Source organism: Cryptomeria japonica, chromosome 5, assembly GCF_030272615.1.
Source record: "Cryptomeria japonica chromosome 5, Sugi_1.0, whole genome shotgun sequence".
Classification (NCBI taxonomy): Eukaryota; Viridiplantae; Streptophyta; class Pinopsida; order Cupressales; family Cupressaceae; genus Cryptomeria; species Cryptomeria japonica.
This window is the reverse complement of record NC_081409.1, coordinates 243345820-243364140: the sequence shown is the minus strand read 5'-3', so window position 1 is coordinate 243364140 and position 18321 is coordinate 243345820. Positions and strand designations below refer to the sequence as shown.

At 39.3% G+C, this 18321-nt stretch overlaps 1 protein-coding gene across 1 annotated transcript in view; it reads right to left on the bottom strand.

The window, feature by feature from the left end:
- Nucleotides 1-18321, bottom strand: part of LOC131028826 (probable tocopherol cyclase, chloroplastic) — a 284943-nt gene that overhangs the window by 145487 nt on the left and 121135 nt on the right. Inside the window, 1 exon segment of the mRNA XM_057959174.2 lies at nucleotides 14034-14131. Coding sequence (XP_057815157.2) covers nucleotides 14034-14131 — 98 coding nt within the window.

Below are 18321 nucleotides of genomic sequence, written 5' to 3'. Positions count from 1 at the left end.
AGTTGTTCTAGGTTTTAGCTTCTCCCTAAGTCTAGCTTAAGGGGGGGTGTTAGAGTATTCGGGTATTTACTTGATTAATTAAACAATATTTGTTTAATTATTTAAGTTCCCTTTATCTCTTATACACTTAAGCTAACTTTAGGTGCATATAATTAATTCTTTTAATTAATTATTATGTGCAACCCTAGGTTTTCCCTTTTAGGGTTTCCTGACCTATTAAAGGTTGAGTTCTTTCTTTTCATTGTAAGAATCACATTACATATTTTTGTGAATATTGAGCTCTCTCTTTTTGAGCATATTCTCTGTGTATTTTTTTTTTTGCATTTGCTTCCTTGCTTCTCCTTGTAACAGGTTTTTCAACTTGCAATGATCATTTGGGCTCCTGTGGTGTTGTATTTTCTCAACTCCCATATGTAAGACCATCAGCAAAATCACAGGAAAAATATAGTTTATTATTTTAAAAATTACAATGGATCAGCAAGGGGATCCATCAATGATCTTTCATTTGCATTGTGAGTCCTATTGGATATACCAATACTAAAACCTAGCATTTCCATACATGTCTTAACGTGGCTTATCCTATTGACCGAATTGTTTAGTAAAGTATTCAAATGTCTCCAATATCCAGAGGCTTCCCCCCATACCCAACCATAAACATAAAAGTAAAGCATGCTCTTCAATGTGATCAATTCTATCTCCCGAAAGGATGGCCTTGAAATGAATGAAAGAATGAAAGATTTTAATAACATCCACAAGGCCAAACCAACTAGCCTATGGGACCCAAGAACAACACAAAACCCCTCAACAATAGGGCACCATCTCCTTTAATAGTTTGTAGCCTCCTTTCAAGATCTATTCTTTGATGATGGAATTTCATCAATAAGTTTGTTGTTTTTCCCAGCCTTGCATCTTCAAATAATGTGCTTAGATTGCCACCTTTCAAGATGTCCTCATAGCTGCTGTGAATGTCACTATAAGCTGAATATTCCATGAAGAAATGTTATTTTGTCTCTACCACTCCCATTTTGCAGAATAGGCATATTCCTTCTTCCCACTCCTCTTTAGGCATCATCCATCTACCTATTTCACATCTCAAGTGACCAGAACTTGTCCTTAGCTGGGCTATCAACATTTTTTCTTTCCATTTAATATTGGCCCCTATTTAAGTTTTTTCCTCTTGATCTCCCGTGGGATTGAATTCTTTGATATAGTAAGCTTTTTTTGCCCATTATGTTTTTTCCATATGCCAAAACATTCGAACATTCCATCTATAGTTCTGATATTAGCCTTCACCTGTTCATATAGCCTATGTATTGCAGCTCTAAGCACATTTGGGACTCCCAATTCTTCCATTCTATTCCATAGTTTGTCACATGGTACTATGTCAAGGGCTTTTTCAAAGTCTACAAAACAGCAAAAAGCCTCACCACCTTGGCTGTTCCATATATTTTCAACCAACAACCTAAGAGTAACACCATGGTCAATAGTGGAATGTTTTGGCCTAAAACCACCCCATCCTCTAGCTATTTTTCCTTCTTTTTATGCCCAAATACTAATTTTCTGCTCAACCATGCTTCCAAAAAGTTTTCATAGAAGGGGATTAATCATAATGGTGTGATAGTTTGATGGATTATTGGTATCACCACTTTTGTGAAGTGGAATCACCAAAATGGTTGTCGAATTTTCCAGGAAGCCCTCTTGAATGACCTTATTGAAGATACTTTTCATATGAAGTGCAAGAACTACAATACCCCATTTTAAGTACTCTGCTTGCAGCCCATCTATATCCTGTGCTTTTCATCCTACCAACCTTTTTATTCCTTGATTGATATCCTCAATGGTGAAAAGTTCAGTAGTTTCCTTGATTACTGGGGGTCTATGTTTATCCTAGCTACATTCATATAAAAACTTTGCGTACTCAAGCCATTGACAACCTGTTATGTTGTTTAATATTTGTCCTCTCTTTTGTTGTAGCTCTTTTCAAAATCTCTTTGGATTCTGCTTTCCAAGGGCAATCAATTCCACCCTTCTTGTGTTCGCATATTTTTCATTTTTATATGATAAATCTTCGCCATAAATCTTGTTTGTAGAAGAGTGGTTAAACAAGACTAGCGACGAAGGAGTTCAATTGGCTAAATACGTAATAAAGTTACTTCTATATGCTGATGATCTCATTTTAATTACTAAGACAGCTTATTGTCTAATAAATCTTCTCCATACTTCGTGCTATTTCAGAAGTGTGTGAAGATTTATAATTTATTTATATGATAATATTTTAGTTTTTTGTATAGATTAATATTAATATTATTAGTGAAGTACATTTCAATATGTCCATAATATTTAGTTGTATATATTATTTCATTAAATAAAATAATTATTTTGATTTTTTAACATTCTAATATATTGATATTCTAGACGTACCCATAAGTTATAACATACCCTCCAAAATTGTTGCACCTACATACTGTAGTCCGCATAAAATGCCTATTGTTATGTTTGATAATATTTGTTATCTGCCAAAGTATTAATTAATTCTATTAAGTGGGTTGTCACTCTCGTGTAGTTAATGTGTCGGTTGGTTCACTATAATGTGTCGGTTGGTTCACTGTTTTGTTCCTCTCAGCAACCATTGGGTCCTTTAAATATGTTGTGTACCGCCAAGGAAGGGAGTAGAGAATAGTCGAGTCAATTGTAATCCTTGGCCGACCATCTCTGGTCTTCTTCTCTGTAATAATTGCATGTGCGAATAAAGATATATTTTACTGTCGTGTCTGGTATGCATTATCATTTGTATTATTAATTCCCGTACTTAATTTATCAGATAGCAGCAAACATTTTGCCATCGTTGCCTTGAAAGAAATTGGGTCAGCCTTGAGTGATTCATGTCCGTCGACCCCAATAAAGATGAGAAGAGGCCACAGGGTGGTCAAGACCAAGCGATTAAGTGATTTGCCGACCCTCGGTCGGAGGGAGCACAGGGACGAGTCAAAGCTTGGAAGTACCTGAAGTGTTGGGGCACTGGAGGTGGACATGTACAGTACGCGTGCATGGCCGAGAGTGCAAGAAAGCACCAGAATGTGGCAGTCGGAAAAGTACACCCAGGTCAGCACACTTGGACGTACCTGGAGTGTTGGGGATGCTAGAGGTGGACATGTGTGTGGCCGAGAGTGCAGGGAAAGCACCGGAACGTAGCAGTCAAAACAGTCCCCCAGGTTCAGCACACAAGGGAGTAATCAAGCGAGAAACCAATTTGCAGGAACTTGTCCCTCGTCAAGGAACTGAGCCGAAGACTCCTTTGGTAACTTCCGAGTGAAAACAATGATGAAAACCCACGAGAAGCAAAAACTCCGTAAATTTACAAGGGATGGATCAAGGATCCTGTATGGCATTGCAAAACATGTATCACAATATGGGAGGCGAATAGCATAAATGACCAAGACTACTGGCTGAAGGCATTTCCCGCCACGAGGAATTGCCATTGACCGGTACACAGACCTCGATGCCAAATGCAAGGTGGGATGGACATATCTAAAGAAGGTGTTCGAAGAAGAGTTCAAACTCCTGAGGGACGACAACGAGATTGTAGCAAAAATCTATTATACCAAGCAAGGTAAAAATGAGAGTGTACGCGCTTACAACCGTAGGCTCAAAGAATTGTTGAATAAGATGGAGAACCAGCCAGTCGACGGGTTGAAGAAGAGGTGGTTCACTAAGGGATTGATCCCTTCAATGCACAAGAAGATGAAAGTAGTGACTCCATCCTCATACACCGATGCTTACAATCGGGCAATGGACATCGAGAGTGAAAACAAAACCTCCTCCCAAGGGAAGAGGAAGACAGACAATCACGCGAGCACCAAAGGTAATAGTGACGAAGAATCCAAAACCATATGAGCCCTTCGACGGGATATGTTGAGAATGATGAAAGAATTGAAGGTCGCGAAAGGAACCAATAAAGAAAGTAATGAACTATGGTGTACTAGATGCAAAAGCGAGGGACACACAAAAGGTAATTGTCCTAGAAATATGTTTTGTAAGATTTCCCAAGTGTTGGGGCATTCAATCAAGGAGTGCCACACAAGTACTCTTCACACAAGGAGAGTCCACTCCATCAAAACCACATAATGCATCGTCAAGGAGTTATCGAGGGTGAAATCAAATACAGTATGACTCCAAAGGACGTCCTATCATACAATGCCGACAGTGTAGTGAATGGGGACACTTTGCGAGAGATTGCCAGAATACGAAAGACAACATACAACAATTGTGCAAATGGTGTGGATTCGGAAATCATGAAGACACCAACTGCCCAAAGCAAAAGGGTATAAATATGTTGGATATAGAGGAACAAGACGAGGCAGTTTTGGCAATCACTAGAGCACAGATGAAGAAGGTGATGTACCTAGATGCTTGTACGGAGAAGGAACGACTCTGAGAAGCCAGAGTCGAAGTAGAACAAATGTTGGCGAAGGAACGAGTAACCTCCAATGGAACTGCAGGTACGTCATTGCAAGAGTCAAAGAAGAACATAGTTCGGCGAGTGTTATAGACAACCATACCCATCAAGGTGGCAGACCTTCTTCAAACTATGTTGCAACTGAGAATAGCAATTGCCAACACAGTCAGTGACGACACAGTCATCCAGAAACAATGTAAGCCACAAGAGGAGGAACTGTCGGGAAAACCACCAGCCGAAGGGAATGAGGCCAGAGATCCAATGTTGTTGATGGTGAGCATCGAAAGGAAGTCGTCTATTGTTGAGATGGAAATAATGGGCCAAAATTTGGCAAACCACATCGTCGACGAGGGCTCGAGAGTTAATGTGTTGCTAGAGGACACTTGGAAATGTCTAGGGAAGCCAACACTCTAGCTGTCGACCTTCCACTTGGTAGATTCCGACCAGCACGGCATGGAGCCGTTGGGAACATTGATGGCACAAAAAAGTAATGATTAGGACACAACAATTTTTCTTGGACTTTGTTGTCATCCCATTGCAAAAGAAGGCGTACGATGCACTCCTTAAAAGAGGATGGTTGATTACTACCAAGGCAAATCATAATTGGAAGCGGAACACACTCTCAATCAAGAGTGCTAGGAGGAAACACATCATCGACTTGAAGAACCAAGCAATGAGTGAAGAATTGGCATCCTCCGACTCAAACTTTGAGTGTGGAGATTTGGGGATGGAGAGAGGATGAAAAACAATGGAACCTAATGATGATGAGGTGCTCGAATTGGAATATTTCTTTGAAGATATGAGTTCCCTAAATGGACTATTCCATTGGCAAATGAAGGACTACAAGGTATTTTTGCCAACGTGTAATTTTCTAGGAAGCTTCAACTCTTGGTGAAGCGCAATGAATGAAAGCATTTAAAGTTATGGATGATACGTTTGGTAGTACGAAGATGGAAAGTGGGAGGGAAAAACCCACAAAGGAAGAACGGAGGCAGTACGAACAAGGGAGTCTATATGAAAAGAAATCATACCCGTACGGAGTTAGATCATACGCACGTGTACTGCCAAAAAATATGGAATAGAGAGAAAAAATTAAATAGAAGGAACCTGTTGTGTGTTGCACACACTCCCTGTCGCCGACAGGGTCCCCCTTCCCTTTTTTGAGCCTTTCGTCTTCACCCTGTTGAGTTTCGCACAGAGTGTCTCGCGTCCTTTCGAGCGAGCCCGCAACTGGTCCGTGAAGTGATGATGTTGAAAGAAGAGAAGCCAGTGATTCCATTAGGCTACTCTAGCCCTCGGGCACGAATTCCAAGAGATTGTTCAAAATTGTGAAATCGCCTTGAATAGGCGTAAGATGATAGAAGTTGGCGAAGCCCGCCAAGCAAAGGACAGCACGTCTGAAGGTTGCATGAGGACCCAAAGTTGCCTTTTTTCGCGTAAGAAGCAATGAGATAGATTGCATGAGGTTTTGTTTTTACGGGGTTTACGAGATCTGAGTGAATAACAATTTTCGCCAACTGAAGCAGAAAGAGGGGCGAATTTCTTTGCAAAATGCCAAGGTCGACAAAATCGCCCAAATGCCCAGGAGGGGCGAATTTTGGACTTTCAGGCCAAAATGAGAGAAAAGTTAAAAGTTGACAAAATTGGCCTAAGGTCCGAAAATGCTAAAAGTTGCCAAAATCGCCCAGAGGGCCGAATTTCGGACCTTGGGGTTAAAATTTCAAATGTTTAAAAATTGGCAAAATCGCCCAAAGGGCCGAATTTCAGACCCTGGGGTTAAAATTTCAAAAAGTTTAAAAGTTGTCAAAATGGCCAAAAGGGCCGAATTTCGGACCTTAAAGCTGAAAAGCAAAAAAAAAGAAAGTTGACAAAAACCTCAAAAGGTCCGAAAAATGCTTTAAGTTGACAAAAACCTCAAAAGGTCCAAAATTCACTTTAAGTTGCCAAAAACTCTAAAAGGTCCGAAAATGCCTTAAATTCGCAAAAACTCTAAAAGGTCCGAAATTTGTTTAAAATTCGCTAAAATTGCAAAAATCGCGCAGAGGGCCGAATTTCGGACCCTAAGGGCAAAATGAGAAATTTAATAAAGTTGACAAAGGCTTCTAGAGGTTTGAAGTTTGTTTAGAATTGCCAAAAGCGTCCAAATAGTACGAAAAAAAAATGCAAACATCAGAAGTTCACATCGCAACGCATAAGGCAAACATAAGGGATTCGAGATTGGCAAAGTCTCGCATTTCTCCGAAAAATCACAGCGCAGTAAGTGCAATAGGCAATAAAACGCAAAGTTCGCAATTTAGAAGATGGAGACGTGAAGTTTAAAGTCTGCAAAAACCCCCCATACCACCGAAGTTCACGTGAGAGAGGATCGCGTAGGGTTTAAAAGGTAGAGCCAATTTCGCGCGATTTGCATCAAAGTAAAACGTTGACATAAACCCTTGCAAACATTCAAGTTCAGATTGCCATTTCGTCTAAGGTGAAAATCGCTTAGTCTAAAACTCAAAATTGCAAATTCTTTTCCAGCCGCAGCCGCGAAAATTTGAATTAGAGAGATAACCATTGGAATTCAAAATTTGCAGAACTATCCATTCGTTTTTGCACAGCAAGTCGGGCAATTGCTCGCCATCCATTTTTATCAAGTAAGTACGCTTTGTCTCTCTTGATCGTCTGAAATATTTACAAATTGAATGCATGTCTGTGCAAAATTGACTAAAGTGCTTAAATCTTCAAAACTCGCATCTTTTTTCCGATTATTAAAGCGTCATACATAGCAATCAAAATTAGAATTTACCCCTAAGATTTAACCAGAAGTTGCATTTTCAAACTTAGGAAAATTTCCCAAGCCTTGTCCATTTTTTAAAATTGATCCTGAAAATGCTTAAATATAAGCCTGCAGTCGAAAGCTTCATAAATATTTTGCTTTAAATCAATCAAGCTCTTAGCTAGCGATATCATGCTTTTTCCAATCCAAATTTTGAATTAATCTTTGAAAGTTGGCATATTCTCTATCTAACCCGCCTTACTTCTTTTATATCGCCTCGTAATCCGCGTCCGACTGTGGAGGATAAATGCCTAAATCGGCGGTGGAATCATCAAAGACACCCACTACAGCAAAGACATCGCGAGCATCCAAATCAGATATCCCACGCAAAGTCGAAAGGATGAAGTACCAGTATCAAAGAGGGGGATTGACGGAGTCAAAAGTTCAGACTGTCTGGGACAATGTCGGTGATACTGACCTGGGCCATATCGATATGCAAGATTTCAGGAGCCGAGTCTTCTCCCCTAATGCCTACGGCAGGTCGAGGAAGATGATGGAAAGTGGCATCACCCAAGTTGCGAGATTTCCTCCAGCAATGCAAAACTATGAATTAGTGGTAGAGGCTGCCCGGCATTATCAACCAGGTTCCAGATTGGTGCTCCTCGAGAATATGACCCTCGCCAACTTCACTCCTGAGGCCATTGGCAACGCATTCGACATTTCCTTCCCAAACAATCCCACGGCCACAACTATAGATGAAGCACAGAGGGCGTATGATATGAATCCTGCTAGATGCAGAACCCTGATCAACGAAGAGTGGTACAAGGAGAGAAGACCTCCAAGCGCCAGGATTGGCAAAAAGACCCCAAGAAGTGACTTTCACAATGAGCATGGGGACATGGTCACATTGCTCAGTAGGGTTATGGAACTTCCTAAATCCAACTACTTTGAGGAGTGGATGTTTTATTTCACAGAGCAAGTCTTTGCCGGGAAGTCCAAGTTTGACTGGGCCCAGATTATAAGCGACAACATCCACACTCAGCAAATTGAACTCAAGACAAAGAAGTACTTCACTATGACCTCCTACTTGGTCTACATGTTCGCCAAGAACCAGCTATTGCCAGGTTTGATAATGAAAGGAGAAATTGGGAATGGGTCTGGTCAGGTGAAGGTATATGATTGTTAGGCACAGCTTCACTATCAGGATATAGCTCAGAGGGAAAAGAAAAGCCCGGCTTATGCAGTTGGCCAGTATGAGCGCGTCAATGACGCCTTCACAATGTGCTTGGTCAGGCTAATGCAGGGAGGATTACACATAAGGCTCTCAGAGCAAGCTACTATTCTAGTACAGAGATACGAGGCCTGGTTCATCCAGTTCCCAAGGTTCTCCTATATTCGGGTAGCTGGCTTTGATGGTGCCCCTCTTCGACTTCCACGATACCCAACCGACAAGATAGTTCTTATGGAGGTCGCAAGGCAGTCACGTTCGGCAAGCATCTTACTCAGAGACAGCAAGCAGGCTAGATTCACGTTCCCCATGATTATAGGTAGCCAGGATGTCCATCTGAAGACCCCCACCCTAGCAGAGGAATCCTTCGCAGAGCTGGCCTCCTATGGCCTACAAGAGCATTTTCCGAGGAAATGCTTTGATCAGGATAATCTGGCAAACAGAGCCTATGGCAGGCAGTACAGAGCAAAGGAATCAGTTGAAGATTATTGGAAAAACTGCTCTGATGACTATGAGGTCCGAAGGCGTGAATATTCTAGGCTGAGTGTGCAGCAGATGCGACTCTTTGAATACCGTCGAGTCCCAGGTCAACTCGTAGATTCAGGGAACTGTCTACAAGTCCGGGAATTTGAGGCGGTAAGCCATCTTTTGTCAGGCATTGATTGGTCACAGGACCCGATCACTGATTTTGAGGCAGTCATGGCAGCCCTAGCAAGATATACAGACCAATGGTTGCATCAGCAGATTGAGAGACTGATTCATGGTGTCCAGTTCACCTACCACCTAATGGGTAGCCTCGATTCTCAGCCTTCCGAAGATGAGGGAACTTCCAATGCACCCAGAGAAGAAATTGAGAAACCTAGGAAGAGAAAGAAGGCTAAGGCTTGCAAAGGGACTCGAACGTCCAAGAGAACAAGAAGGGAAAAGATTCCCATTAGGAGGCCAGAGGTCACTTCATCGTCAAAGGACCCCAATTCGTCCGACGATGTAGTAGAATTGGATTATATACCTGCTCCTCCTTCCCAGAGTGACATCGATGCATTTGGAGTTGACGATCCTCCCGCATCCGACATGCTAGACGCCGAGCTAAGAGCTATTGAATCAGCCGAGGCGGGTAACCAAATTGAGGAAGGAGAGATTCCATCCATTTAGGGGATCGAAGTGCATGAACCCACCCAACAGAGTCGCCATGAACTGCCGCTCCATAACACTGCCAAAGATGACTCTACCGTTGAAGGAGAGCAAAAGACAGAGGAGACCCGCGAGCTTGAAAAGACTGAAGAGCTACCATCACACGAAGGCATCAGACAATTGTTCAGCAAAGTAGGAGAAAACTCTGCCCCAAGCAAAGAGCTTGACACCTCCTCCACTCCTCCGGTAACGGAACAGCTGCAAATTTGTGGTGAGACGGCTGAAAACATCAAAGAACAGAGTGAAAATTTAACCATAGCATCAGCCCAAACTGTACCTCAGGAATAGTTAATTGTCAGAGCCCAACGCAAGGCCGCCACCAAACCCCCTATCGATTTGGAGAACATCTTCTCACGTATAGATCAAACTAAAGCCAAGGGGAAGAAAAAGCCCAAGGCATATTCCAGGATGACCAAAGATGAGCAAAGGAACCGCACTCTTCACATCGCCACCCCACCTGTAGACAAGCCAGCAGATCAGATTACACTGGCAGATTATAGCATCACGACCGTCCCCATCGGACGAGCCACTAAGGAACAGGAAAAGGAGGAATTCAAGGATTCAATACAAAACATGCTCAGGCAACTTGAAGAGATAACAGCTGAAAAGGACATGTATCGAGCTCGTGCTGAGCAGGCAGAGGGATACATCGATCAACTTCTGAGACCATTACACAATGCTTCTGAATCCCACATTCCCCCAACAGCATTGGCACAGAGGACCACAACAGAATTCGAAGGAGTACGAGACACTGCAAGCGCCGTCAAGGAATGGATACAAGGCATCAAAGGGAGGGGAGAACGAATCCTTGAAGAAGTAAAAGAGATGGCTCACCATCGAGAGACCACCCTGGTCCGACTATTAGAGGGAAAGAGGGAATCCCTTAGAATCCATGAAGTGGCTGCCACTACTCTTCCCCTCATGAGAGCTCTCTTCTGGACCCATGCACAAATTCCTATATTACCCACCATCCTAGATTCTTATAACATCAGCACTCTTAAGGAATGGTACTGGACTATCACCATGAAGGATGACACAAGAGAAATCATCGATAAAGAACACGATGCGTGCGAGACAATTCTGAACACCATGCAAGAACTTGGCAAAATGATCCTCCGATCAGTGGTCTCAGGATGGCAAAATGCCCTGTCCGATAAAGTGATACGGTCAGACTGGGAAGAAAGACTAGGGACGGATAGGATCACCTATTCCGTTAAGGACCTAAGTTTTGCTGGTCAATTCCAGTCAGACATGTTGTGCTTCGAGAGTAATCGTTTCAGCTGGAAGGATGGTTTGAAGCACGTGGACCAATATCTCGAGGGCATGCAATACAAAATTCGTCATCCTCCTATGCCTCCATTTAGTTTACTATTCCAATTATGCATCAGGTTCCAGGAGTATGTTCATGAGGAGCATGCGGCAGGTCATGATCTTTGGCAGGAATATTTGCATAGTGAAGACGACTTCTTGGAAAAGGAATCTACAAATGGAAAAGAGAAAGTGTTTTCCTAGAAAGTGCCTTTTCCTTTTAAATCTTGAAAATGCACTTTTTGGCCAAAAGGTCATGTTTGACTTCCAAGTCAACTAAAATGTAAAACTTTATGTATGCACCTTTTTGGATTATTTCTAGATATGTTCTAATTACCTTTTGGGGTAGTTATTACTCCCTTTGGGGTGGTTGTTGATATTTGCCTCCCATTTATGGGTATGGGCAGCCATGTTTTATGGATGAATCTGGGCCACTTGTTTAGATTAGATCTTGGCCATTCATCCATTTTTGAAGCCTATTTAAGGGAATGGTGTTCCTTCATTTTGTAAGAAGTTCTTGGATTGTTGCTGAAGCTCTGGCGAAATTTACAGGATTTAATACAAAGTTAAGACTGTTTCAAGTTTCCTTGTGGGTGCATGGTCTCCTTCTTCATTAATTTAGAATTTTTCAGTTATGCTTCTTTCCTTTATATAGCATTTTCTAAGTAAACATCTGATAGAATCCTCGCTGTTCATACCATTAGGGAATGGCAGATTGTCTTTCCTTCTGCATGGTTAACCTGAACCTTTCACATGCTTAGTTCGGTTGTTGAATGCTCACTGAATATATGTCAAAATTCTGATGTTGTATTTGATAACATGAAAATCCAAATTTCCCTTGAAGATCGCACTAGATTGATGCAAGTATTGTGCTTAAATCGCTGGTAATGCTTAATTTAGTTATTTGGAGGTGTCCGTCTGTTTACTAAATCTGCTATCTTAGTTAAAATTTATATTTTATGTATCTCTCTCTCCCTATCCTTCCCTTTTTCCCCCTTTTTTTACCAAGAGAATCTGTAGTCCTATTGAAAACAGTATCAACTCAACTTAAACCATTTGATAAGCAAGACCACTAAAGTTTTGGGGAACTCATCCAGCAATTACCTATCTCACCGTAAGTCCCCCTTGTGTTTCCAACAAAATCACATCAAACCACTGAGCAATCCCGCAGTCAAGACCTGACAAACGAAACCTTGAGGTTGTCCCCTTTGATCAAGCACGAGAAATAGCACTAGGGATTTCCTTATCTCAAGAGAGGATAGGATACTCAGCAAGTTTATTCTATTCTGCGTTGGTCGTATGGAGTTTGCAACAATGCGACTTCAGACACATCAACAGAACCGTATAGGCAAAGACAAGAACACTACGCAAGAAATTCATCCATCATACAAAGAGCACGAAGATTGGCCACGAGGCTATTTTCGTACACCATACGGAAGGTAGGAAGGAGTCGTACCACATTCATCGTACGGGCACAACACCGACATACATCATCCACCGTACAGGCACAACAATGGCGTACGTCATCCATCGTACGAACACATGTACAGGCACAACAACTGCTTCATCTGTACGTCATACGACAAGAGAAGTCTATACGGATTGAACCATACAAGGAGTTTTCATGGCCTCGGAAGAAGTTTGTACAAGGGTAGGAAGAAACAAATCCGTACAAGGGGTTCGTAAGGCGATTGAAGATGCGTGTACAGTGTCCAAAGGATTCAATTTCGTACGAGTCCATACAGCGATTGGAGAAGCACGCACAGTCTCAAAAGGGAAAAAATTCGTACAAGGAACATCGGTTGAAGAAGCCTGTATGGCAAGAAGCAAAACGCATATGTGGCGTTAGTTTGCAAAACGCCATATGGAAAGGACGTGGAGAACAGGGAAGAATAGAGCAATCGTATGGGGTCATGATGACATCGTACGAGATACCAAAGGGGGCGTACGAGAACATTAAGCCGAACGTGGATGCAAAAACGGAAGACACCAAGTCGTACGAAGGATCAGGTGGAACCGTATGCAAGGGATTAAGAAGGTTGTATGGGCAAAAAACGTCGTACATGAAGGTAGTTTACATCAGGTCGTACGGGCTTAGTATAGGAGACAACTTCGCAAGTCGTATAGGTAGAGAAGGCTGAGAGAGTTATACGGTCAACAATGTTGGTAAAGCATTGTGAAATCTCCATTTTTTGGCTTTATCAACAATGTTTTTGGCGTCTTAAAAATCCACAAAAATCATGTGCATCATGTGTTGCCTCGGGACCCCGTGAGGGGCACTACCCCTTGACTCCGCTAGGGGCACTGCCCCCAAACCCCCATTTGATTTGGCGAGTACACTATAAGTTGGGGTCGCCCAGTCCAAGTCATTGTCTGTCATTAGTCTTTCCAAATATTACATGATGTTTACTTGTCGTCTGGAAGACGACTTTTTCTTTTGAGGGGGATGGTTTAGTCGGCATAAAATGTCTATTGTTATGTTTGATAATATTTGTTATCTACCAGTGTATTAATTAATTGTATTAAGTGGGTTATCACTCTCGAGTAGTTAATGTGTCGGTAGGTTGACAGTTGTGTTCCTCTCAGCAACCGTCGAGTCCTTTAAATATGTTGTGTACCACCAAGGAAGGGAGTAGGGAATAGTGGGGTCAATTGTAATCCTTGGCCAACCATCTCTGGTCTTCTTCTCTGTAATAATTGCATGTGCAAAAAAAGATATATTTTATTGTCATGTCTGGTATGCATTATCAATTTAATTATTATTTCCTGTACTTAATTTATCAGATAGTAACAAACACATATCCAAACCTGTTTCCAATTTGCTAACTTCGGTTGTTTATGGCAAAAAATTTGAATAGGTTGCATGTATTGAGTTTTGCACATAAATTAAAGGGCAAGATAAAGCTAAAGATTAAGGGCAGGCCAATCTATAACACTTCCATCCCTTAATAAAGTTTGTTTTTTTCAAATGAATGTTTTGTTTAGTACTTTTTTTCTCATTATTTGAATGTCTACAATCTTGATTGCAAATTGCATTATAACATAAAAGTTTGCTTGTATCGGAACAAATCTAAATTTCTAATCTTACATACCCAAAACCATTTCTGAGGAAAGGAACCACCCCAATTCTTTTCACAATATGATGGTGCATCCACAAATTCAAATATTTGACCATCCCACTCTATCCATCCTGACAAAAACAAATCATTTCCGTAAGATTTAAATCAGTATGGGCAAGATCCTACGGCTTAAGAAAGCTAATAAAATGTATGATATTTTGTATTTACAATGGGATCCTGCACTACAGCCCTAATATACTTACAGTTGAATGATATCCAATGACAAGTATCAATGATGCACATAAAAGTGTATATCAGAATAAAGACATTTAACCAAGGGCAAAATAATGAGAAGTCTTCCAATTAGGGGCAAGTAAAAATCAATAATACTTTTGTGTATATTTAGTGTCCCCAAATTTTTATTGACTTAATTAAATTTAATTGATTATGTTGTCCAAAAAATTAATTTAATTTCTAAAGGATGACTTTGATTAATCAATTTAATTAAAAATAAAGTGAAAATAACAAAATAAGTCACTTTATTTTAATTTCTCCAGCTGTGACAAAAATGAAATGCAACCTAAGATGGAAAGTATTTAAATTTCTCCAGCTGTGACGAAAATGGAATGTAACTTAATATGGAAAGTATTTAAATTTCTCCGGCTGTGATTAAAATGGAATGCAACCTAAGATGGAAAGTATTTAAATTTCTCCAGCTGTGACGAAAATGGAATGTAAATTAATATGGAAAGTATTTAAATTTCTCCAGCTGTGACAAAACTGGAATGCAACCTAAGATGGAAAGTATTTAAATTTCTCCAGCTGTGATGAAAATGGAATGTAACTTAATATGGAGAGTATTTAAATTTCTCCAGTTGTGATTAAAATGGAATGGAACCTAAGATGGAAAGTATTTAAATTTCTCCAGCTGTGACAAAAATGGAATGTAAACTAATATGGAAAGTAACCTAATCTTCTAGATGTTTACTAATCTCTAGAAGTTTCCTGGAGTTATTTATAAGGAGGCTGGCTGGGTGAAGTAAAGATGCTCATGCTTATGGATTTGTTATGATGAAATTGTATGAGCTGATTTCTGAGAATGGAAACCTTCAGAAGATCGAAAGAAGGGTTGGACAGAAACCTAGCTCTTAATAAAGGGTGGATTCATGACAGAGTCTACGTCTGTGCAAATTTGTAAGATTTATAGTTATTTCAAAAATAAAGATATTTCTGTCCATCTCCTATTTGGAAAAATAAGGTCTTATATTGTTATTGCGTCTATTTTAGATTGGCGTAATATGTTGGGGATAGAGTTCTTTTAATTTCTGCCAATATGATTCTTATTTACAGCCTAAATGTTAATGCCGTAGGGTTTCTATTGCAAATATTTCAATTTTAATATTTGATATGAACCTTTTGTGTCGGCGAGCTGTTCAGAATTTATGTGAGCTGAGTGAATGTTAATTTGCTGCTGCAACAAATAAGGGGTTGGTCTGACGTGAAAGCTTCATCGATCTGGCGATAAAGGAGTAAGAATGATGCATTGTATATATTAGTGTTAGTGAAATCTCCGATGATAAAAATCAATAATATCTCTTAATAATTATGTGTGCTGCCATAAATATTTTCTGAGTATTATTGTTGCTGTAGTAACAAGGCAAATCATAAGTTCCTGAAATATCTGATGCATGATTAAATTTCTGAAAGTCACTGTCATAATCGTTATTGAATATATCAACCATAGCAGCAAACATCGTTCGCGGAAAAAATTAGCAAACCAAAAGTATAAGATTTTTTGAAAAAAAGGGGAAAAAATCAGATTTAAAAAAAACATAAAAAATTGTAAAAAAAGAGACAAAAACTAATTTTTTTTTAAACTTAAGGGCATTTCCATAGCATAGAAATATAGAGAGCAAATAAAATAGAGTTTAACCCATGAAATGTAGAAAATATTTTTTTGCTGTTTATATTCATATTGCTGATTACATTGGCAAATATTCAGTTAGCTTTTTAAGAGGGCAGTCATCAAATACACCAAATACTTGTCTAGTCTGAGATCAAAAATTAGCTAAGTGTATGAAGTAACTGAGATCAAAACTTAACAGACAACAATCCAGCTACTTTAAGGAATTTAGTAAAAGTGGAAGCCATTTTGAAGTGATCCAAGAATTTCATTGTAATTGAGGCAAGGAGTTTTGTAGGGTCAATTCAATATTTAACAAAGCTTATCAAATCATATTCCACAATTGCAATGCTTTATACCATAGCAGCAACGTTTGGGGAAAAAATCGGCAAACCAAAAGTATAAGATTTTTTGAAAAAATAGGTCAAAAAATGGATTTTCAAAAGTCTAAAAAATTGTAGAAAAATAGATACAAACTATTTTTTTTTAACTTAAGGGCATTTCCATAGCATAGAGATATAAAGAGTAAATAAAATAGAGTCTAACCCCTGAATTGTAGAAAATGGATTTTTGTTGTTTATAGTCATATTGCTGATTATAGAGGCAAATATTCAGTTAACTTTTTAAAAGGGCAGTCACCAAATACACCAAATAGTTGTTTAAGTCTGAGATCAAAGATTAGCTAAGTCTATGAAGTAGCTGATATCAAAATTTATCAGACAGTGATCCAGCTATTGTTTGGAATTTAGTAAAAATGCAAGCCATTTTGAAGTGATCCAAGACTTTCATTGTGATTGAGGCAAGGAGTTTTCTAGGGGTAGTTCAATATTTGAGAAAGCTTATCAAATCATATTCCACAGTTGCAATGCTTTATATTCCCTGAATCGGTAAGTCTTTTATATGGGGTAGAATTCAACAAAAGGCATTTGTTTAGCTGAAGTAAACAATTAGCAAGCCACTGGTTTTGGCAATACCTAGCTTGCAACTACTATTTTAGGTAGACACAAATTTTAATGATTATGTGTTGGGGGCTGTTTTATTACAAGTATGTAAGCTTGTTTGTTGTCATTCAGATTTATTACGTGGAGCACTTCGGATATATTGCTCACATAATGAATTGTTTGTCTTTGTTTGAGCAAAAATTAACTATATCAATTATAAATTATAAATCATATATCTATTTCTATATATATTATATATGTCTTTGGACATTTAGTGTCGTGGTGGAAACACTTTGTTGATGAGGCAGCCACCAAGGCTCAAACCCCTGTTGGGCCATTGAGCTCGCAGGCCTTCTACCTTCGTTGGTCTATTGAGCTTGTGGGTTTGAACAAGTGTGGGGAATGATGACCCCCAAGAAATGGCCTCGTGAGAAGAGATCCTCTATAAGTGGTCTCTTTGGGATCAGACCAAGCTAAAAAACCGAGTTTCCTCCATCAAAAAAATAATATATTATATTATTATATTAAAAATTAAATATTTACATTATAAATTTTACATTATTTTTAATTTGTAGTTTATTATATAACTATTAATATATATTCATAGTCTATAATAGTTTAAATTTTAAAACTACTTTATAGTATTAATTATAATCTATAGGGGTTCGCTCCTTCCCCATCATAATGCCATCTATAATAGTGCATTTAGTATTAATTTTAAAGCTAGTGTACATTATTAATTATATACATGTTCGCATCAAACCATTGGGGCGGTGTGTGCAAAGCTTGAATCACATCGAAACCAAGATTTAGACCAGATTTTCCAGCTACTTCAATAGCATATGCCCTCCACGATTTAGGATGATTGAGGCCCTTCCAAACTCGGTTGATGATCGCCATTGCTCCTCCCACTCCTTTATTTAGGGATTTGCAGAGGTCGGAAAGAAAACTAAGGGACAAAAGAACTCTATCAACGTTGATTCCAAATTGACTCTGATTTTGTCTCGGATAAACCCTAAATGTGAGCAATTCAATAATTTCACAAGTTTTTCTAGGGTTTTGCGAGTTTTTACAACAATTTTTTTCACTTTTTTGCCATTTTGGGGGGGTTTTAACATGATTTTAACATGATTTAAATGCAAAAATTCATCGAAAGTTGGGTCAACAATTGGTCAACAATTTTTTCATGAATTGGGATTTTTTCGGGGAATAAATTGGCTGGCTCTAGGATTCAAGACTAATCAGGTATAATCATGATTTTTTGCAGACTATTGCTTCTATGATATCAACAATAAACTCTGCAATTGAGACAAATTAGAACTGTATGTATTTCAAATTTGATGGAATCATTCCAAGGGACCTCACAGTATAAAATAATAAACATGAAATTAGCAAAATCCCCTTGTATGATTTTGTTAGCTATGTTTTCTAATTTCAAGAATTCACTTCCAGATGAATACAATTATTCATATATTCA